The sequence below is a fragment of the Tachysurus vachellii genome, chromosome 5, assembly GCF_030014155.1.
Source record: "Tachysurus vachellii isolate PV-2020 chromosome 5, HZAU_Pvac_v1, whole genome shotgun sequence".
NCBI lineage: Eukaryota > Metazoa > Chordata > Actinopteri > Siluriformes > Bagridae > Tachysurus > Tachysurus vachellii.
The window spans coordinates 27,504,724-27,527,870 of record NC_083464.1 but is presented as its reverse complement, the minus strand read 5'-3'; the positions used below and the strand labels follow the sequence as shown (position 1 = coordinate 27,527,870).

The window sequence follows — 23,147 nt, the reverse complement described above, 5'->3', positions numbered from 1 at the left end:
TGAGCAGCTGAATGTTAGCCAGTTAGCTGTGCTGCTGCAGTTGTAGGCTTTCTGTTAGTCATCAGAACATTCTGAGTTCAGTTCCAGGACTACAAGAGAAAGTTAAACTGGATTCATGAAGCATCTGTTTGCTTACGCACAGCATCATGAAGTAAAATAAGTTTTATTCCTGGGAAATGAGAGTGGATGGTAACTAGAGCTGAGTATACTAGACCTCACTATAAACAGTGTGGATAAACGTTTACTATCCAGAACATCAGAAACAACGTGTTTATTTAGCCTGACCTTGCGTAGCTAATAGCCAATCAGCCACTTAGTGTTTAGACAAGGACTCTCTTAAAAGGGGCAGAGAGACTATAAAATATTTCCTCCTACTAGATGTTGTAGATAAAGCTAACGTTCCACTTGATACACAATCGTTTATGTGTTAAAACAACTCACGGATCATCAAGCCATTAAGATTACACTGATGTTGAAGGTTGTTGAAAGATTTGTATGTGCATGCGAGTGAGAGTGCAGTAGCGTGAGTGCGCTAGCGTGTGTACGCACGAGTGTCCGAGCGCGAGCGTGTGTTCGTGTGTCCGGGTGCGAGCGAGTGTTTGTGTGTCCGAGTGCGAGTCTGTGTGTGAGTGTGTGCGAGCACGAGTCTGTGTGTGAGTGTGATTGAATGTGTGTGTGTTCAGTGATTTCATGTTGGTCTTTCTGCAGATATGGAGACCCATAAGTTCAACACTGTACTTCCCAGTTGGTCCAGGAACAGGTTTTCTGTACATGGTCAATCTGTACTTCCTGTATCAGTACTCCTCCAGACTGGAAACAGGTACGAATAACCACACACTCTCCATCTAACATCTAACACAACATCAATAACACAGCTGAATAATAAATGTTGAACTGTATTAAAGGTGCGGTGTACGATGTTTGAAAGCCAATGTTGACATTTGAAATCACCAAAGCAAACACGCCCCTAACCCAAATGGGTGTCACCCTTGTTTTGATAGCTCCGCCCACACATACATACGTAACCCAGGCAACTATTATGGCAGAACCTGCTGGGGCAGCTGGCCGAGGGGATATTTTTATCAATAAATGAACACAATGAGTAATACTATGGTAATACAAATGTGTTTTTGTAGTACTGTGTGTTGTAACGTGAAAGGTTTAGCTCCGTTTCACGCAGAAGACAACGTTCAACACCTAGAACCCGAGGCAGAGGTAATGGCAGGTATCCGCCATGTCAATGTTTCAGTCGCTTTTGGCTAATGTCAGACATGAGCACTGAACACTCTCTCCACTGCATATTGACAAGACACGCCCCTTTCTGCTAATTGGTTACCCGTTTTCTGAAGTATTTTTCAAACATCATGCACCCCACCTTTAAAGTATCAACATGTTTTTTTTCTGTTAGTCTAAAATAGTGGTCTGTTGTTTACCTGAACAGTCACAGTCACTCTCTGAAATGTTTCAGAAAATAAATAAAACCAGGAAACGTACAATAGTTGTAAATGGTTCAAATAAAAGTTATGCTTTTTTTTTCTTGGTTTGCATTCGACCAGGACATCAGCTGCAAAATCTGAATGTTGATTAGAGAACATGACTCGATACCAGACCAGCAGCTTTGTTAAAAAATGAAGCTTGTCCTTCATGCAGGAAAAAGCAATTCAGTGTTATTACAGTTAGTGAAAACTGCATTACTTTATTGAGTAACAAACCTTCTTCTTGCTCCTCCACCAGGGGCCTTTGATGGAAGACCAGCAGACTACGTGTACATGCTGCTTTTCAACTGGATTTGCATTGTTGTATCCTTTTTACTTGGTGTGTGAGTGTTCTCGTGTGCATGTGAGCGTGTGTGTGTGTGTGTGTGTGTGTGTGTGTGAGCGCGAGTGTGTGTTGCAGAAAATGTTGTGTTCTTGTCCTGAGTTGGTTTGAATTGTCCTCATCTACATGATCCAGATAACAGGGCTGATGATGGACATGCAGGTCAGTGGTCTGTTTTTCTCCTTAACCATGTGATCATGTTCAGTGATTATGATGGAGAGCAGCTCATCATGTTATACCCTGGTCAAAGCTTTCAGTGTTAAACATTTTACACCCTGTTATAATCACTCACACACTCACACACACACAGACACACACACGAGGTCTGACGTACTGCTGGACAAATAAAGTCAAGGGTTGTGTGATGAAAAACATCTTGTTTTAAAGAGGCACCAATGTGATAATCATTATGTAAATCATCTGATACCTGATCTAAACATTTGTGTAAATTTCAGAGCCTCATCTGTCTGTACTGCTGTGAGAACAGTTCAGTCTAAAAAACCAATCCTCTGGTTTATTTGTTCATTTTTATTTGAACAGAAAAAAGAGCGAGGTGTCATACATAATTAAACAAACATACTGTCACAGCTGAGAGATTACTCAGGTGGCTAAAACTGCAGAAAGTAATAAATATGCAATTCATTAAAACTGCAAGTCACCCAGTAATATTCATATTGACTCGAAGTCCAAGTAACGTCCTGCAGTCCGTCCTTCAGCGTCCAACTTCATTCTGTTTAAATTTCTTAAATTCATTTTATTTGTAAAGCACTTTTAACTACGGACAGTTTTACAGAAGTATAACAAACACTTAAGTTCCTTCTATCTTTTAACTTTGGCTTTTCCCGTTAGGGGTCACCACAGCGAATCATCTGTTTCCACCTAACTCTATCCTCGGCATTCTCTGCTCTCGCACCAATTACCTTCATGCAGTGTTGTATAAAGTAGTAGAAAGCAACACTTGAGTACAAGTACAAGTATCGTACTAGAAAAAGACTTTGGTAGAAGTGAAAGTCACCTTTTAGAATATTACTCAAGTAAAAGTCTTAAAGTATCTGATATTTACTGTACTTAAGTATCAAAAGTCATTTTCTGATATTTAATGTACTTAAGTATTTGAAGTAAAAGTAAAAAGTAAAATTTCAGTGATTTTCTGATGTGATCGTTCCTAATCCTGTCCATCCTCGTCACTCCTAAAGAGAACCTCAACATCCTCATCTCTGCTACCTCCATCTCTGCCTCATGTCTTTTCCTCACTGCTACAGTCTCTAACCCCTACAGCAGAGCTGCTCTCACTACTGTCTTCTACACCTTTCCTTTGATTCTTGCTGACACTCTTCTGTCACACAACACTTTAAAATTAAAGTTGTTATTCATCCCAAACATCTGTCCCTAATGACAAGTCTGAAAAACTCCCTGAGATGATATGAGGAAGAAACCCTGAGAGGAACCAGACTCAGAAGTGAACCTCAGCCTAATTTGAATGACACTGGACAGTAAATAATATAAATGTAATTAATGTCCCTTCTACAAGTTTGTAGTTGTACAGCCGAGAGCTCCTGAGGCACTAATGGGTCAGAGTCATTTCTGAGTTCAGTACAGACTTTAAACACTAATTTTCTGTCTGGTGCGAGACAAATGGTGAAATAGGTAGTTATTGTGAAAAAAACTCGGAGCTTTCAGTGGCATGAGGTAAAATACACATTATTAATCCGATTAAAATGTGTTTTTTCAGGCAGTTTCTCAGAAATCCACAGCAACGGTACAATAAGCAGCGTCTCACAGTGAACAAACAGTACAGTTCTGAGCTGCTGAACGTTGTAGAACTCCACGATGTATGGGATGATCCCTAAAATACAAACTAGTGGGTCAAGATCCAGGGAGATCCCTAATATTATCACTAACATTAATATAATAATATAAATATAATATATAACATCTGTCCAGAATGATGCATTGAAATATGTACCATTGTCCAGCTTACATGTAGAGGAACAGGTCTTTAAAAACGTACGAATCCTCTGGTCGAAGTATTCAGTAAAATTTCTCTCTTTTGTTTTTCTTTTCTCTTGTTCTCCAGCTCCTGATGATCCCCTTGATCATGTCTGTGCTATATGTTTGGGCCCAAATGAACCGAGACATGATCGTGTCCTTCTGGTTTGGTACAAGATTCAAGGTAGAACTTCAGTTTTTCTGACTCATTATCTATTAGCACTTTATATAAATAGCACGAAGCACTCTGACACTTGTATGTCACGTCTGCAGGCCTGTTATCTCCCCTGGGTCATTCTGGGATTCAACTACATCATCGGTGGCTCGTAAGAACCTGCTCGTTTTATCATCCCAGTTTGTCCTGTGTATTTTCTAACATCATGTGTAATGAGAAAAGAGGTTAATGAGGTTATTAGTTGTTACCACGTCCATGTTCTTGTCCTTTGCTGCGGTCATCATCACACCCTCCTGTACTGAGTCAGCTGAAACGTGGCTACAACGGATTAGAGGATCAATAAGACTTGTATTTTAACTAATATTTGCATTATCACTGGACTCGATGAAATAACAATAGTTTTTTTAAGGCATGTCTTTATTTTTAAACAGTTTTGAAATACTTGTTGAGAAAAATCTAGTTTTTAATCTGAGTGTTTTTCTTGATCTCTCCTCAGAGTTGTGAACGAGTTGATTGGAAATTTAGTGGGCCATCTTTACTTCTTCCTCATGTTTAAATATCCCATGGACCTGGGCGGCAGATCCTTCCTGTCCACTCCAGAGACCCTGTAAGCACACACAGTATTCCGCATTCATGTGATAAAGCTGTATTAAAGCTCGTGGAACGACTGTGGACTAAAATCTACAGATGTACACAGTGAGGGGATCCGCTGAGGTTCCTTCACACTTGATTCTGGTGCAGTTTTTTATATTCTTTCCTTCACGTACCACACTGTGATGATCATCACAACACACTTGTTCAGCATCACATCTGCTGAAGCATTCTGCTGCTCTCGTGCTTTAAGACACAACCAACATCTGTTACATCACATCTGTTTAAACTAAACACTCTAGTTTACTCTATACATTCAACAGTCTTGTTTTAATTATTATTATTATTTTTAAACAGCTATCGGTGGTTTCCCAATCGACGCGGCGGAGTTTCTGGATTCGGCGTCCCACCCACCAGGAGACGCGACCCTCAGGAACAGGCAGGAGGAGGCGGTGGACGTCACAACTGGGGGCAAGGCTTTCGGCTCGGGGAAGACTGAGAACGTCCTCCTGCTGAAGCCTCCACGGACTCTGATGCTCATCAGGCACATAATACAACATTGATGCTGCAGAACACAAGTTTGCATACATTTGGGCTTCAGTTCAGTTTTTGTATCTCTCCTTCCGACTACGAATGAAAAGAAGGCGATCGCAGAGCTCCTTCACACCACGTCAGCGTGTTTCTTTACTCTTTTCGCGATGATATCGTACGTCACACAGTACCTGGGTTTTTCCCGGACGCGAGCAGCCCTGCAGAACAAGGAGCTCGGGCAGGGTTTGTGTAAAGGAGACAATTTAGAGGACTGAAATGCTTTTTTTTTTTTTTTTTTTTCCTCCCTCAAACCAAGCACACTTGCAGTGTGTAATGGCTTCAGATTAAACACTTTTGTTGAACGCTTTAGTTTTTTTCAATGTCTTGTTAATTGTTATGTACAGAATCTTATCTTTGTTTTCTTCAGACTCAGAAATTTGAAGATGGGAAAATCCTGTTTATCGCTTTTACTAGTAAATTTTTTTTGTTCTGAACCATTGTGTAAACTTTGTCTTAACACATAGTCAGGGTTTAAAATCTGTACAACACACAAGTAACGAACTCGCCTCTTAAAATGAACTTCAGTACTGACATTAAACTCTCTCGAATTAAATTCGGCCGCTAGGTGTCAGCATATCCTACACCTCATAACTCATCACCACAATGTGGTGATAGAGAACAAATTAGACAACATCAAAACTTCATATATAAAATTGGATTATTTAAAACACTTAAATGAATATGAACTAGAAAGCCTGACGTACTGGTTGCCTTAAACATCCACCGTGGCATTTTACAGACACGTGTTAACCTAGCAGTGAAATTCTGCTGAACTGCTGAGCGTAATGAAGCTATGAAGAAGTAAAACAATGTGGTTCAGTAGGTTGTTGCTTAAACACTCAGATTAAGTTAAAAAAAAAAAAAAAAAAGTTATCCAGTGTTTTGTAATGAGAAGAGAGTTTGAGTGTAGAAATATCTAACTGAACATGACAAAGCTGCCCTTGGACAAACAAGTGTAAAAAAAAAAAAAAAAGACTAAAATGACACAATTTATAATGAAAAGGAAACATAACTGTATAAAGCAACAGGAAATGAAATAAAATGTTACTGCTGTTCAGTCTTAAGTAGTTTTTTTTTCTTCACTATAAGAGGTAAAGTGGCGGTGTGATGAATTATTAAGATCAAGTGATTTTTTTACTAAGCTGAAACAAAACAAGGGGGAAAAAAAACCTCTGAAACAAAGAGAAAGTCTAACTCTTGATGCCTTACGTACGTTTGAACAAAGACAGAAATTCATTTCAATCGTTCGTTTTATTGAGTTACAGCAGACTGTTGTAAAGAAAGAGCAAGCATGATTCTTGATACTCGTACAGTATTCCTGATACATGTCTGAACATGACGGGCAGAGTGGCAGCGGGGGACGGGAATATACTGAGCTGTCGGAAAGCAGACCACAACTGAGGCGGTGAAATGGAACTATACTTTGAATGGGAAAAAAAAATGCAAATCTTCTATGAGAGTAATATTGAAGATGAACTACAAATAAACATGTTTTGTGCCTCACTGCATTGATTTCAGTTTGGATTCTATCCATTATGTGCAGGCAATTCTTCTATGGTCCAAAGAAAAGTCTGTACTTGGACTTTGTTTTGAGGAATGAGATTAAAAGAGCACCGCTTGTCTTTGTCCACTTCAAATATTAAGTGCCATAGTGACCAAACCTTGCAGCAGGTCAGTCAGTTTACTGTCCTCTCACGAGAAGGCCAAACGATCCGTTAAGGAGCGTTAAGCAACATGGCTTGGGGACATCTACAGTATTATAAATGTAACAAAACATCCTCAGAAAATTTTTCAAATCTGTCAAAAACATATTTACATGAGATCTTCTGCTAGAAAATAACAAAAAGAAATCCTCAAACACCTAAGCAGTAATAGTAGCATAGCAGTCTGACTTTGGCACTCCATGGTCAGTGCTTACACACACTCGCAGTCCTTTTATTTCCCTCGGATGAGATCAGAGGCCAGGCATGAGATCACTGGTTCCAAGTATGTCAACGCAATCATTTTCTTTCTTTCTGCTTCGGGGGTTAGTCGTAGCAGCCTAGTCTCCGTCCTGCAACGAGAAACAACTGCACATTATAGTTTCAGCTGAAGCGCAACGTGGACATCGTGTGTGTGTGTGTGTGTGTGTGTGTGCGTGTGTGTAATAGATCATTTAAATGACAGAAACATGGAAGCACATCATGTTCTTGAAAGTTCTGACCTCTGTCACTCAGTAGTCAAAGACGTTTTATGTCCTTTATAACATGGAGGTTTGCAGACATTTTTTACAGAAGTCTTTCAAGCTGTTTGTGTTCTAAAGAATATTCTTACTGAAGCACATTTGACTCACAGGAGGAGAAAACACTGCTAGCCTGGACACCAGAAAGGAGCAGACTGTCAGTATTAATGTACAAATTAGCTTTTCAGTCACACTTGTCCAGCGAGCGCAGAGGTTCAATAAGCTGCTAATAAAACCTGTTTTTTTTTTCTTCACTGAGCTCTCTGCTCAAAAATCAGAGAAAAAAAAAGTGTATTCATTCATTAATCTGCAGTAAACACTTTATCCTGCTCAGCGTCACAGTGAATCTGTAGTAATCCCAGTACCCCGGGTGCGAGGCTCAATTCCGTATTGAAAAAGAAATTGAATGAAAATATCATAGATCTATTTCTCAGGACAACTTTTTAAGTATACGCAGTGATGATTCAGTCTACCTGCAGCATGGAGCTGTTTTTACTCGACACCAGTGTGAATGGATGTGAGACAGTCGTTCCGGAATCAGGAAAACGAAGAGATGTGGAAACTGGGACTAAACTGAGGAAGATAAGAGTACAGTGTACCAACAACACACACACTCCTCTCATTTAAACACTTCCTCAAACTAAAATGAAGACCCACTCTAGAGTGTGAGGAGAGAACAGCACAGCTCGTAGATAAACTGATGAACTAATACACTATCTGCCTTTCTGTTGAGGAGCGGAAGAACACGCCGCTTCATCGGCAGAGACGTTTTATGAGGAGAGGACGGCGAGTGTGGATAAAGTCACCTTTCTCAGGCAACCCTGGACACACTTATTCACACTCTGGATTAATGCCCACAATCAGCTCAGTGTACTTTTGAGTTAAATTACGTTACGCATTTTAGGATCGTTAATTGGATTTTCAAGGGAACCGTAACACGGGACTGGGCGGCACATGGGGAATTTCATTTGTCAGGCAGCCAGATAATAAATTTCTCTTTTGTCCATCTCTACATATAATGTTAATGCATAACTGTTTCTACCTCCTAAATGTTAGCCAACTATGTATACAGCTGCCATAGCTGGCATTCAGTCAGCTGCTAGAGCTGGCTATCATGTTGTAGCCAAAGTTTACCAATACTATTCCTCAAATACTGAATGATCTGCCACACTGATGACTGGATTTCCTGCATTTTAGTCGTTATAAAAAAAAGTAAATAATAAAACCATCTGTGCATCGGACAGAAATGATGACTAATGAAAACCTCATGACCTACAGCTGAGTCATCTCATATATTCAAAATAAGTCTGTAATACCATGAATGAAGAATTTATATATCTCGGCTACCTTATTTCCATTTGCTACACATTCAGTTGTTTGCTCGTTTCCAACAAATAGAAAGTGGGAAATTACTATAAATGTTTAGAAGCTCACTATACACTTCACATATTACGTGCATTGCGGTGCTGAGCCTACCTTATTATTTTAGTTCATCCTGACACTGTGTGCTCTGTTTTCAGGACCTCGAGGTCGGTGGCACCTCTCCGTGTCTCAGAGTCTTTTCGTTCCGTCTCAGCTGCCATGGAAACTTTAACCCATCTCCCACTGTCCACAGTCATCAGTCCATGTTGGTCCTTGCTCCTGCTAATTTCCTGCATGTTGTGACCCAGCTTACTGGTAACCCAACTGACTATGTCCTGACTGACAAGTTTGGATCGCTCTGCCAGCTTATCATCATTCTCTAGTTTTAGTAGCTTTGCCTCTGGGAAATTCCTCTGTAGGACACCGTGGGTTGGTTCTGAGCTCAGCAGGCTGTTCTGCCCGTTGTGTTTCTTGCTGCTCAGATTCTCAAACTGCTCCATCCAATCCAACGTTCCGTTTCTTAGAGCAGATCGATTATTCTTAAACCAGCGTACGATTTCTGTGCGAGGCAGCCCTGTCTGCACTTCCAGTTCACTGTATTCCTCTGGTGACGGCCACTGGGTCTGTGAGAAAACCTCTTTTAGAAGGTAAAGAGACTTGCTGTCAATTTCAGGGCAAACAGGAGTTAGAAGGGGCAGGGGTGAGGACCTTGACCGACCTTCCTGCTCGTGTATACCATTCAGAGCTCCTCTGTCCAGTTTTTTTTTTAAGCCCATGGAGTTGAGCAAGGCTTGTTCGAGGTTATCTCTTAGAGCACGACGCTCTGTGAACCAGCCGTCAATCTCCATTTTGGAAAGTCTAGTGTCTATAGCAAGGTTTTCAATCTCCACCTGGGATGGAAAACTTGTCCTCAGGAAACACTCCTCTAACATTTTCATCTGCTCTGAGGATTTCCCCTTTACCCATTCCAGAAGGGGAAACTTGGTGGCCACGGGTTTCTGAGGCTGGTTTTCCTTCAGTGGAAGGTCAGCCCTCAACGGCTGCATAGTCTTATGGTTTCCAAGACGCTGATCACTGAACCATTTTTTAATCTCTCCCCAGGAAAGTCCAGTCGTCTCTATAAGACGATACACTTCTTCATCATCAGGAAACTGGCACTGAGTATAGCTGGCTATCAGCTCTTTAATCTGACCTGGTGTTTTTTTGCAATCTGAAGAAAGACTGGGTGTAGGAGAGGCAGATTTAATAGTAGTCTGCACTGTTTGTATTATTGAAGGCCTCTTCACCTCTGGAGAAGCAACAGGGGACATGAGGGGCCTCTTAATAGCCTGTGCTACTTGGTTTGAAACCGTTAGTGCAAGAGGACCAGAAGTAGCACTTGACCCATTGGCCACTGGTGTCAACACCAAGCCGGACTGTCCCAGAACTTGGCAAGGGACCGTCTGAATGAGGGATTGGGAGGCTTTTGTGGACTGTGTCAGCTGGGCAGGTAAGACGGTGAACGCTTGTTGAACAGGCTGAATTGTTCCATTGAACATTTTCTTCCGTGCTTCCTCAACCTCCTCTGGGGACCAGCTGATGCCTTGCTTTAGCCTCTGGGTTGTGAACCATACTTTGATTTGTTCTTCTGGGTGCTTTGATGCTGCAGTGAGCCATGAGAGCTCAGCTTGTGTAGGATATGGAAACTTGTTAAAGGAAGAAATTAGAGTCAGGTTTCCATCTAGGGACGCATTGTATTTCAAAGTGTTTAAAGGAACGGCAATTTTTGGCACTAGACTGTAGTTGGGTGGACGCTGCAGGGATGGCATTATGTGCGAGAGTCCTTCTTTGAGTGTTGCATCTGGGATTATCACTGTACCGTTCACATTAACTGCAGTGATCTGTTTTTTGGATAACTCTGGGGTGAGCTTGTCTAATTGACCCTCTCCCAAAGGGCGCTTGCCATCAGTTTTTGGTTTCTTCAGAGCCATGGATTTGCTTGAAGGAGAAAGGTCCTCTCCTGACTGAGGACTACGGACATCATAAACGCTTGCACAGCTTGAACCTTCGATTGTTTGCTCCAGGATGGTCTGACTGTTCAGTTTTATCCTCTTGAACTTAAAATTGCTCTCTCCAGGATGGAATTTCTCATTGTGTTCGGTCAAGGTGTCGAACTTTTTTGTGTTAAAGTTGCAGACAGCACATAGGTACAGAGGGTTGAGAATGACATTAGGATGGTTGGAATCCACATGTTCTTTGAATTCGTTAAGGTTCTGTGTGGAGAAGGTGCAATATTTGCACTCATAGCCTCCCTGCACCTTTTTCTGTGGTCGAGTCTCTGGCTCAGGCTTTTCTGAATCATTTATCGACGGTTCTGAGCTCACAGGGTTCTTCTTGTCAGTCCAATTCTCACTAGCAGAAACACATGACGATCCATTCTCCACTACACTGTCCACACATCCATCTACATCCTGGTCCAGTAAGTCATCTGGCCGAATCATGCAAGGGGTGGTAGACTTTCTACGACTGGCCATGACTTACTGTGGAACTGTGACAGTGCAGCCTTGATGAGGGACTCCTGGTGAAAGCTGAATAGATCTCCGTCTGGGGCAACGCTAGAGAATATTTCTGCTGACCATTAATGTCAGCTGCGATGGGTGACTTCATGAGACTTCATTGTAGGCCAAACAACCTAAACAAATAAAAAAAAGAAAGAAAAAATGTTTATTCATTTTTACACAACAGCTAGTTACAGCTAGTTAATACAACAGCAAGTATTCTTCAATACACTAAATCATCCTTAATTTAACGACAGCCAATAAAGGAGGTATACAGAATTCTAGAAAGTATTAATCAAGTTTTTTTTTTCCAGTATTAGCCATGATTGACACGTGGATTTTCTACCCACTTAAATAATCTGCTCCTGTGAAAGTGTAAGTGATTCCTCTGTAACACGTGAAGCCAGTCACCATGTCTGTCGACAGAAGCCTTCTCCTTACAAACCTGGGTTGTTTCACAATTTACACAGTGGAGCCATTATTTACTGATAGCCAGCTTAATTACACATTTCCCACTAGACACTGTTTTACAGAAAACAGCTGGATTACAAAGGAAATGCAAACTCTTGAGGCACCGTCTTTACAAAATGACATGTTGCCTAATTACAGTAAACCCAGGACGGTGATCTAAAGTAAACAAAACCATTGCAAATGTACTGAGAACGGTCTACTTTCACGTGAAGTCCTGCAAAACTACATTCAAATTTACAGACTGGAAGAAATCTATACAGAACATGTCTTTTAATGAAAACGGTCTTTTGGACTAAAGACAAGCGCAAACTTTCTCTTAGTAGTCGTTATAAGACTTTAATCACCACTCAGGACTCGAGCGACGGAAAACTTCCCGATTCGTATCGGGTTAATCCTGTCATATTCCACACAGGGCTTCGTTAAAAATGATGGCTGTAGTTATTACCAACTGCACTGACAGAGAGACACACAGGTAGAAAAATATTTTCTGGCGTGTCTGATTGGTTATCTGGTGTTAATCCTCCTCAGGCTTGCACTGACCTCAGTGTCTCTGTACAGTGGAGAGTGATGAAATATGCATGAGCCACAGTCCTCTCAGATCTCAGCTCACACCAGCAGAACCAACCAGAAGCACACAAGGGTTACCGGGACTTTGTGTGTTTTTACAGGCAAATAAAGATGATGATGTTCTACAGGATGTTTTTTCAGATCCATCTAAAACCTTTACTTTATTTAGAGCTCTGAAAATCCACATCCCCAGGGTTGTAAAATCTGATTTGAAATCAGCCTCAAGAGAGCTTTTTATTTTCTTTTTTGCACAAGAAGATGATGACAAGAGCAAGAGACTTATCCACAATTTTGGCTAAAACGAATGACTGCAGTTTGACAAACTAATTGTCTCCCAAAACAGTGTGTGCGCACATATATACAGTACATACAGGCAGTCTGCTTCCTCTCCACTGCCTCGTTCAATATGCGTATTTGACAAACAGTGGAATGAAATGTGACTGAGGCATATGTTACACAGAGGTGGCAGAGAGCACTAGAGAGAGGAAGATCAGCATTGTGTGCCTTTCCGCTGGCTGAGCTGCATCCTTCCACGGGAGGACGTAACTGTGTTACTGCTGTGTGAGGAGGTGGAGACAGCGTGTTGTTAATACTGTGCAGTGCAGCAGGGAAGGGGCTGAATTTGGGATCAAGGCAGAATTAATTTAAATCTCATCAGATGGGGCCTAGAAACCAGGCAGCACTGCGCTGAAACTAGCTTCAAAATGCAGAGCTGCTGATAAACCAATACACAAAACTACTGGCTCAAATGATCTCCCTCAAGTTAGTTTGGGGTTTCACGCATGTGTGATGGGGTAAAATGCCTCCCGAAGGCAAAAAGTGACAGATGTGTGTGTGTGTGTGTATTGAATCTTTGTGGAGACTGTTTCAAATTATTTACACAGAATTATAAACCGATCCATGATATAAAATCGTAAGCATTTTCCTTGAGAAATCAATAAACTTTTAACAATCGATTAAAGCTTATTTATAAAGAGATCCAGTGAGATCTGTTCTGTAAAAATAATCCGATCCCTTTCGCATTGCTGCCTATGATGACATACTGGACAAGTTCAAATGTAAACTTTTAAGTTAAAATCCTTCATAAGTTTATGTCTGCCTATCTTTATAGTTTTGGGGGGGTATCATGAGACCAGCCTCAAAAAAAAAAAAAAAAAAAAAAAAGAGAGAGGCCTCCTGGGTTGCCATGGAAACGGCCCTAGGCACGAGGGTGGGAGGGTTTTTTTCTCACCAGAGGTCCAGATGAGGATCCGCATTATTCCGCATTCCTATTTTTGGCCAAGGCAATTTTTGCGGGTTAAAATCCACACACAGCAGATGCGTATGGAGCCATTCACACGGTTCTGTACACACACACACACACACACACACAAACACACACACACACACAATTGAGCCTTAGCCCTGCAATGATTACCACAACCCCCCTGTACACATACCAGTTATTACCAGTAAAACAATTTAAAAATAAAAACAAATCTCTCCTGAGTTTTGAGGCACAAATCTAGTAGTAAGCAAAGCATTATTTTCAAATGTAAAGTCCATTAAAAAGCAGCCCAGTCCAGCCCCATTCCTCAGCCTCATGCTTTAGCATCGAGTCATGTGCCCAACCATCTGTTAGCCTTCACCAAAAATACAGTAACAGTGTAGAGACACACAGTAGGCGAGAGAACAACAAATGTGCATCAGCTCTAAAGCATGTATTTAGTCATAGTCGTGGTTTAGTTGTCATTTAGCACCAACCCTCAGAACAGCAGTCCTCGCTGTCTGCTTACACACAAACGACACCTCCATAGCACCATCTTTTGTTCTCTCAAGTCATGTTGCCTCGTCGGAATGAACAATCTAATGTTCTTGCATTTCAGTTGATCCAAACTATTACTCCTCTAATAATCACCAAGCAAAGGCTTTAACCAGAAATTAAAACTTTCTTTTTTTTTATTTAACCTAAGCAGCAACAAACGAACACCTTTATAAACACAGCCATCTCCGACGCCACTGCACTTAAACAGCTCATACAGTAGTACACTGCATTATATATAATACACGTGATCCTGTATAATATTTATATAAATGTTATAAAATTACGTAACTTCCAATAAAGTAGAAGCAACGAATTTGTCATTTTGGCTGGATATTCACTTTCTGCTGTGGGTAGCCACATATAAAATCCCTAAAGATTACACTTCGCAAGCAATTTATACCTCGAATCACAACTCACTTCAGGAGATAATCTCACCTGGATACTGTAGACTCAGGAACTGCTGCTGTAATCATAAACACTTTACCCCAGGAGTCGTATTCACAACCTGCTTATAAACAACATCTATTCATTCAACACACTCAGTACTGTACTTTAGATCTTCACACTTTTACCGCTGTGTACTGAAATGATTCATAATCACACTATTTGGTCTCACGCAGAAATGGCACAGAGAATAAACTACATGAATTAACTACATAAACTACACTACAGCCTTTCGCCCAGAAGATGTTTTTTTCTTTGGGTCCTGCTTCTTCTCAACGATTCTCCAGTTTCTCCTCAGCACCATCGCCTCTGGTTTGTTCACGATGGATTCACAGCGATATCTATATTTCTGGGAAAACAGCTTTTATGACAATGTGTATTGTTTAAAGAGCTGTAAACTGAAATGGATTAAATATAAATCTGCTATAATAAAGAGGAAAATAACTTGTTTGTTTTTTCCCAAGCAGAAGCCGAATTCCTGACACCGGCCACAATGTTTATGGCTGTTATGAAACATGATCAGCTTTGAAAAACTGCTGTCATCTCTTTTGCTGCTTCAGTAATCTGTGAAAAAAAAAAACTGCTAACAATGCTGAAGGTGTGTAGCGGTAGTGAAACATACTGTATATCTGTATCTCGATAATGAAAGCAGTAACACTAATGTTTCACAGAAACACAGTATATACATGCGTTTTTGTCTCTCAAAGACAAAACAAGGAGAACTAGCAGGATAATATAGTTTGCAGAAATCCTCGTACTGATCCCCTAACTGGGATTTAAAGCTACTCAAATCAGTACACGAGTAAATGACCGGTCTCCTGTTATGGCATGACATAACAAAGCCACTTGGAAATGCGTTGACGTGTGTTTCATAGGGCCTTTTTACACCTGGTCACTTCACGTGTTTTCTCTGATCCGATAGCTATCTGATTTGTTAAAACTGTTCCATTTACATTAGGCCACATAAATGCGTCTCGGCGAATCGGATATCGATCCGATCTTTCTACTCCAGCCCAAAATGCAAATATATTTTACCTCATTTCCGGGGTAATTGAAAAGGAACACGCTTTGGTGTCTGCGGTTTTCAGAACGCGATCAAAAAGAAGACGAAAAATGATGGTTGTGCTACAAAAAACAGCATTTACTGTTTGCTGCATTTTCGCTGGAGGCAGCAGTGCATTTTAAGACCCAACGAGACACCTGGGTGAAAGATCACCTGCGAGTGACGTACTTCAGTTTGGGAGGAGTATAGCGCTGACAAACCCTTCAATGTGAACCCTTCCCTTAAACCATAAGATCCACATTCACAAGTCATTTGGTTCATATATGTCAAGGCTGTTTCTGAAACTAGCTCAAGGCTGAAATCACCGCTCTGGTTTTGCACTGCTAATCCAGACATGTACATCAGCTCGGGCTTTGTCCTATTCAGTGCTTAGAAGAACACGATGGTATTCATCAAGACTTCACGGTCATCCAACTGTGAGGCTGAGTCACAGCATCCCAATGCTTGAATCACACAAAGTCCACACGTTTACACCACTAACATCTTATAAACTACACTCAAGGATATAAAAGAAACAAGAAAAAGAAAATGTAAAGTAACAGAAATAACAGTGTCAGTCAAATTATATGCTGATGTGCTTTATTTATTTCTCCTTTGTGTTTGTAGCTAAAAGCACATCTGGGACTGTATAAATAAATAAACAGAAGGCAGTTGGTGCAAAGTCTTCTCACAAGAACGGAGAGTCTTGGGGAACTTTATCGTGTCCCAACCTGGCTGTACGTTAGAACAATGTCAGCTTGAGAAAACTTGCATATGAAAAATGGTAGCAAAAGCCAGTTGTGTGTGAGATGCTGTGTGATTCTCTGAGAGAATGATACAGGCAACAGACAACCACTTGGTTAAGAAGGAAAAAAGAAATGACAAACAGATGTATAAGCACACTAGAGAATAAGCATGTGGATTTCTGCCAAATGCATTGGTGCGTTCATAATGTAACACATACAGAGACCAAAACTGACTGACTACAAGTTTAGCATCAAAGCAGATTTTTAAACATTCTCAAGTGTACAATTAAGATAGCACTTCTTTAAATGCAGCATTTAATGTAATAATAATAATGAGTTTCTTGCCCAGTGGGGCAGAGGTGAAGAGATGCGTGACAGTCTGTAAGTTAAGTGTTTTGCTCTTTGCTAAACTGAAGATTTCAAAGGTTTTGTGAACACGTACCTCAGAATCTCACTAAACATCACTGCGCAGGATTGGACTCAGACAGGGGTTTGTCAGCAAACAGGCTGAATACAAGTTTGATTAAATTTTAATTCTAACTATAAACTGTAAAATCCAGAACAGTCTGTGCTTCTCTGGCTCGTCATCTCAGGACAGTGGTTCAGTAATGACCCAGTTATATTGGGTTTAGACATTTAAGCGCTCGCACGCGTGTGTGTGTGTGTGTGTGCATGCGCGCATAAAACAAACCCTTTCCATTACAAATTATAGACACCAAGCGGTTCCATTCCCATAAACACAGGAAACATCTTCAAAGAATAACGTGGTAATGGCCGAGGTCCTGTTAAAAGAGACGTTTAATTGCTCGTTCACAGATGTTTTCAGGAAGAAAGGTAGCTCGAGCTGCCAACAGGGTGTCACTGCAATTCATATCACATCTCCAAGTTTGTGTTTCTGCTTTAACACACATGACTTCACAGGCCAACATTCACACTACGCTGAGGTGCCTGAGGAGTTGATGGAGAACACGGAACACTGCCCAGGTCTGAAAACACCATCATGTTATATCTCCATGTAGTGAGCAGATAGAACTCGTCCGTGTGTTTGACGATGCTCCAAAACAATTTTTTTTTTAATGGTCTGAAGGTCATACAGGCTGAGAATCAGTTCAAACCAACAAAAGCTACCGCATCTTTATAAAACAGGACTACTTGAAGAGGAACTCACGTTGAACACCAGCAACAGAACCACACGGTGGACAATGTTAAGCCTCGTGCATCACTATCACCAGATCCTATGTTCATATGAGATTAAACAGGACTGGTATTTGTTCAGACTCCTGTCTCCTGTCCTGGCTAAAAATGAAGAACAAACATATATTTGGTGAGAGGAAATCAAAGCCTGTATACTGGCCCTGTACTGACTTTGTGTTGTGCTTCAGCAGGATGTTGATTTGGGGTGATTCGCATCTCTCTATACATTAACACACACAAAGAAGACTTATAGCAGAATAGCCTTCACAACAAAACCAATAAACAGGCATTAAAATGCAAAAGAATGGGAATAACCCAGCTGATAGGAATATTCTACCTTTCAGAATATTATTTACTGCTCTGCTTGCTTGACTACTCTGGGATTATAATTACATTGTAATTAAAGTATGTTTACTTTTAGTCAGCACAAATTGCCCATAAGCACTTGGAATGTAAATATGTCCATAAATATTCTCATGAACCCAAAGATACAGTGAATAAAGTCTTCGATTGCTAACAGTACAGTTGTTCAAATCAAACCACCTGAATCTCTGTAAGATCTAAAAGCTGATTAAACCCAAAATGGCATCACATGCACAAATCCTGTTCAAACGTGAAGGCATGGGGCTCAGTTAGAAATCCCACATTCATGTGACAGTAAAGGACAAAATAAACACATAAAGATGCACCAAACTGCTGACTATTGACCATCTGTTTTTTATATTTTCTTAAAATATGCAATTGGAGATCAATTATCATAATGAAGACATCGAATCTGGCAGCCAAACCGGGCAACAACAGATGCCTTAATAATATGCTCAGTAGCAGCACACAGGCATTTGATTTAAATGAAGATCTCTTTGGGAAAACAAATATTTATATGCCAAGAGCAATTAGTGATATATTGAACAAAGATTAGCGTATGGCTATTTATAAACGACACTCACTTATACGCAGCATGCGCACGTTCCTATACAGTACATCCACAGCGTAAAGAAAATACACTGCAAGTAACAACTAGAACTTTGCATGAATTGCAGCAACACGATATGCGTCAAGAAAATCCGCTTTAATACACTTTATTATACACAGTAAGGTAGCGTGACAATATTTAGCCCTATTACTATACAGAATCCCTTCTGAGAGGCGTTTTCAAACAGTCCACATCCGCAGACCCTTTAATCGTAAAGGAATCAACAAATTGCCCAAAGATCAACCAACTATGAGTACATAACTCAGAACACGTGTAACTACTTTGTTTGCTTCTTTTATATATATATATATATATATATTATATATTTATATTTTATATTGTATTTATATATTTGTGCTATGTTTCTAATTTATATTTTCACACTTTTTCTTTGCTGCCGTAACATAGAAATTTCCCCGCTGTGAGACGAACAAAGGTATATCTTATCTTACATACACACATAACAATAAAATACAATTATTTAAGCATTAGGTGTAAAATAACATCTTGGCTATTTATTGTGAGCAGTAAATGTTTTTAAAAATTGTGAACTTTCCACTCACAAAACAGAGATTTAGTTTATTTAAGTTTTTAAATTGTCAGTTTAAGAACCAAGGCTTTGTCAGAAATTTTTTGTAAGCTTATGGATCTATAAAAAATTAATTCATTAGTTAAATGTAAAAAAAAATGTAATAACAAAAAGTCACACTGACCACAGAACCAGCACAAGGTGAGACGCTACAGGGGAAACATTACACGTCTAACTCGGACACGTATAATATAGCAGTCAGTAACACAACTAACCAGTGTTGCACTGAAACAAATAAGATAAAAGGTAAAGAAAGGTAGTGTATAACATGATTATAATAGTTATAATGTGTATACTTTGTATACGGTTTTCTGTTGTTGCACTCGGAATTGTGCTTGTTTACGTTCACTGAAAACACCGTCGCTCTAAATGGGATGATGTGTTATTCCACAAACACTGAAAAGCAGGACAGTAACAGCACCGAACACATTCGAACATAAAACGTAATGAATTCATGAAGAGAAGTTATAACATGTTGCGCTCCTTTATTTCCATGACACACAAGTCAGAGGGCAGGACAGTATTATGTCTTCTAAATAACCCTTAAAGGCTGAATCCATCTAACTTTCTTTGCAGAGATGAACACAGGAAGAGAATATTTTGTGCTTTCAGTAGGAATTAATAATAAATTAAAGTGAAGTAAGACACCCTCACAGTGAACCTTTCCATTCAGTGAAGTCATCAGCACCAGCAGCAGAGAAAACACAGCTCTGAAAGGAGCCCGGCCCACGGCTATGACATCATCGCCTCTGCACGCTTAGTCACAGACGGCCTGGGCAGCAAAACCGCCTCCTCAGTGACGCGAGCGCTCTAGCACCGACGCAGGCAGCCATTTTGAATCCAGCCAGTCACCTGGCACAAAAAGCATTTGGTGCCAGAGCTAGTGAAGCTGAATCAGGCTTTAGTCATTTATACATTTATATGCTGTGCAGAAACAGCATTATATTTTCCATTTTAATTTTATAGCACTGATTAAAAAAAGTTGGTCCAGACAATTTTAAAACTCCAGACAGAACTTTTACTGGACTTGCTGACCTCAGTGCCTGTTTACAGACGATACTTTTAACCAAACATACACAAGGTATCCTTTAAAGTTGTAATTTTATAAGGACTATCCCTTAAATCGATCATACGCTACTCTGAATGTTTCTTTACGCTACAAACAAAAACCAAACAATAAGGAACTGCATTTGTGTGGCAACATAATCTATTTACTCACTTTAAATAACACAGCTGGTTAAATGCTAACCAATGACCTTAGATCAGTTTGGGGGAAACCCTGAATTTCACGATCATGCTATTGTGCATGATACACAACACACATATCTGAGATGTGTTTCTGAGTGTTTTTTGCCCGGGATTCTCTCAAGGCCGGTACTGAAGCCTCTTTACGTTACCAGGGATGCAGCTCTGAACTGGAATAAAGGAATAAACAGGAACTTAACCTGGTGTTAGACAACACTTAACCTATCAGACAGCAGACGTAATCACACAGCTGGTGTTTTACTGACATATCTGAGGACACGTTTGTAATGTTCTCACATCGAGGCGTCCACGCGCCCACAAACAGACCGATCCAATACTCAGCAATAATCCTGAACAAGTCACCAAAAAAAAAGATGTTCACAAAACACTTCCCCAAAACTATGAAGTTATAATATGAAGGCTGAAGTTAATGTATGGACATCAGAAAAGATGCCCAAAGGGAGGGAGGAAGAAGATGTGAAAAGAGCCAAGAGTACGATGTTGTTAAATACTGTGTTGTTAAATACTGTGTGGTCCAAGCAGGAGTTCAGTTTGCGGTTCATGTGATTTCTGGCTATATTTCTGCTTAAGAATAAAAGTGTAGTAAATGAACGCAGTGCTGCAGTGTGCTGAAGAGAGAGAGAGAGGCGTCACCTGCCCACATCACACACCATCACACGAGCTACAAAGCCGTTCCTAATGTAGTCCTGCGGTGTTTAACTCGGTCAATAAACACTAACCGGTCACAAATAACCCGGACGTCGTTTATTAAACCGGCGACTCTTACGGACCGACGCGCCACCGTGAGCGCCACCGTGAACGCCATGTCGACACCGGAGCCATATTCTGTTTATCTCGACGTCGGAGTGAAGACGCGTTCACGCGCACGTCCGTCCCCTTTAACCGGGTTTTAACCACCGGGTCCCGCTAATCTAAAAATCTCAGCCTGGACCCGTTCATTTAAATCAGCTTCACCGGAACAGGAGCGCAGGCTTGTTTTCCCCCCGGTACACACTTTGTACAATACGGACAGGACAAACAAAGTTGAACGGATAAGTTATGACATTAAACGGACTAGTTGTGTTTAGGCCGAGGCGCTGCTCGTCCCCACAGCTAACTAGTTAGCAAACGCACACATAACAGTTAGAACTTTTTAGCTCGGTTTGCTCATTGAGTCTGTGCTGAATGTTTATCTGGCTGTTTTCTTACCTGGCCACAGCGTGCTGAGAGACGTGAGGTGAGAGCAGAGATCCGTGAGTGCGTTACTTTTCCTCGTGATGTAAATACGGGGTCTGTGCAAATGTAAAGATTCTAACCGAACCCTATAGACAACAGCAGAAAAAAATGCGCGAGCGCAGGGGGTGCGACGCCAAAAGTCACGTGATTGCTCACGTCAGAGGCCGCGTTTGCATACGCTAGAAGAAGCTCCTCCATGCCGTCCGTTAGAAAGTAAAAGTTTCACAAACTGTCAGTAAACGTGAGTCTGCGGATCCGTTCAGTCTGTAGTAATACCTCCCTGCTCTGGTCTCCTTTCTCTGGTCTCCCTTCTCTGGTCTCCTTTCTCTGGTCTCTCTTCTCTGGTCTCCCTTCTCTGGTCTCCCTGCTCTGGTCTCCTTTCTCTGGTCTCCTTTCTCTGGTCTCCCTTCTCTGGTCTCTCTTCTCTGGTCTCTCTTCTCTGGTCTCCCTTCTCTGGTCTCCCTTCTCTGGTCTCCTTTCTCTGGTCTCCCTTCTCTGGTCTCTCTTCTCTGGTCTCCTTTCTCTGGTCTCCTTTCTCTGGTCTCTCTTCTCTGGTCTCCTTTCTCTGGTCTCCCTTCTCTGGTCTCCTTTCTCTGGTCTCTCTTCTCTGGTCTCCTTTCTCTGGTCTCTCTTCTCTGGTCTCCTTTCTCTGGTCTCCCTTCTCTGGTCTCCCTGCTCTGGTCTCCTTTCTCTGGTCTCCCTGCTCTGGTCTCCTTTCTCTGGTCTCTCTTCTCTGGTGAAGCTCCGCAATTTTAGGTTATAGGTCATTTAATATTAAACACTCTGTACAACACCAATAGTAGTCTCCTCCGTCTCTCTCTCTCTCTCTCTCTCTCTCTCTCTCTCTCTCTCTCTCTCTCTCTCTCTCTCTCCCTCTCTCGCTCTCTCTCGCTCTCTTTCTGTCTCCCTGTCTCTCTCTCTGTCTCCCCCCCTCTTACCCTCTCTCTTTCTGTCTGCCTCTCTCTCTCTCTCTCTCTCTCTCTCTCTCTCTCTCTCTCTCTCTCTCTCTCTCTCTCTCTGTCTCCCCCCTCTCTCTCTCTCCCCCCCCCTCTCTCTCTTTCTCTCTCTCTCTCTCTCTCTCTCTCTCTCTCTCTGTGTCTTCCTGTCTCTCTCTCTCTCTCTCTCTCTCTCTCTCTCTCTCTCTCTCTCTCTCTCTCTCTCTCTCTCTCTCTCTCTCTCTCTCTCTCTCTCTCTGTGTCTAACTGTCTCTCTCTCTCTCTCTCTCTCTCTCTCTCTCTCTCTCTCTCTCTCTCTCTCTGTGTCCCTCTCTCTCTCTTTCTTTGTGTGTGTGTCTCTTTCTCTCTCCCCGTTACAGTAGGCAGCTACAGTATTGCAAAGGCATGGAAATATTCAAGAAATGTTATGCACATATATAATTTATAAGTAATTAACATTCCCAACATCAGGACCAGTGTCTTACACTATGAGCAACACATACAAACTACTGAAAGTAGAGCAGTTTACAGCAGTTTACAGCAGTTTACAGTAGTTTACAGTAGTTTACAGTACTGTTGCTGCTTTAGTTGTCTTGTATTTATTGCCCTCTACTGGA

The 23,147-nt window shown here is 41.1% G+C and overlaps 2 protein-coding genes across 2 annotated transcripts in view; one reads left to right on the top strand and one right to left on the bottom strand.

Annotated features, from left to right (window-relative positions):
* Positions 1–6,228, top strand: part of derl1 (derlin 1) — a 14,507-nt gene extending 8,279 nt beyond the window's left edge. The window contains exons 2-8 of the mRNA XM_060870912.1: positions 709–820; positions 1,735–1,799; positions 1,954–1,980; positions 3,896–3,991; positions 4,081–4,133; positions 4,479–4,589; positions 4,931–6,228. Of these exons, the coding sequence (XP_060726895.1) occupies positions 709–820; positions 1,735–1,799; positions 1,954–1,980; positions 3,896–3,991; positions 4,081–4,133; positions 4,479–4,589; positions 4,931–5,072 (606 nt within the window). The 3' untranslated portion in view covers positions 5,073–6,228. The remainder of the gene's footprint in view (positions 1–708; positions 821–1,734; positions 1,800–1,953; positions 1,981–3,895; positions 3,992–4,080; positions 4,134–4,478; positions 4,590–4,930) is intronic.
* Positions 6,229–6,396: 168 nt separating this feature from the next.
* zhx2a (zinc fingers and homeoboxes 2a) lies at positions 6,397–21,813 on the bottom strand. The gene is made up of 3 exons (XM_060870911.1): positions 21,569–21,813; positions 8,862–11,418; positions 6,397–7,217 (listed from the first exon to the last, which is right to left on the bottom strand). Exon 2 carries the CDS (start codon positions 11,258–11,260, stop codon positions 8,876–8,878), a length of 2,385 nt encoding a protein of 794 aa, XP_060726894.1. The 5' UTR covers positions 11,261–11,418; positions 21,569–21,813; the 3' UTR covers positions 6,397–7,217; positions 8,862–8,875.
* Positions 21,814–23,147: the final 1,334 nt, after the last annotated feature.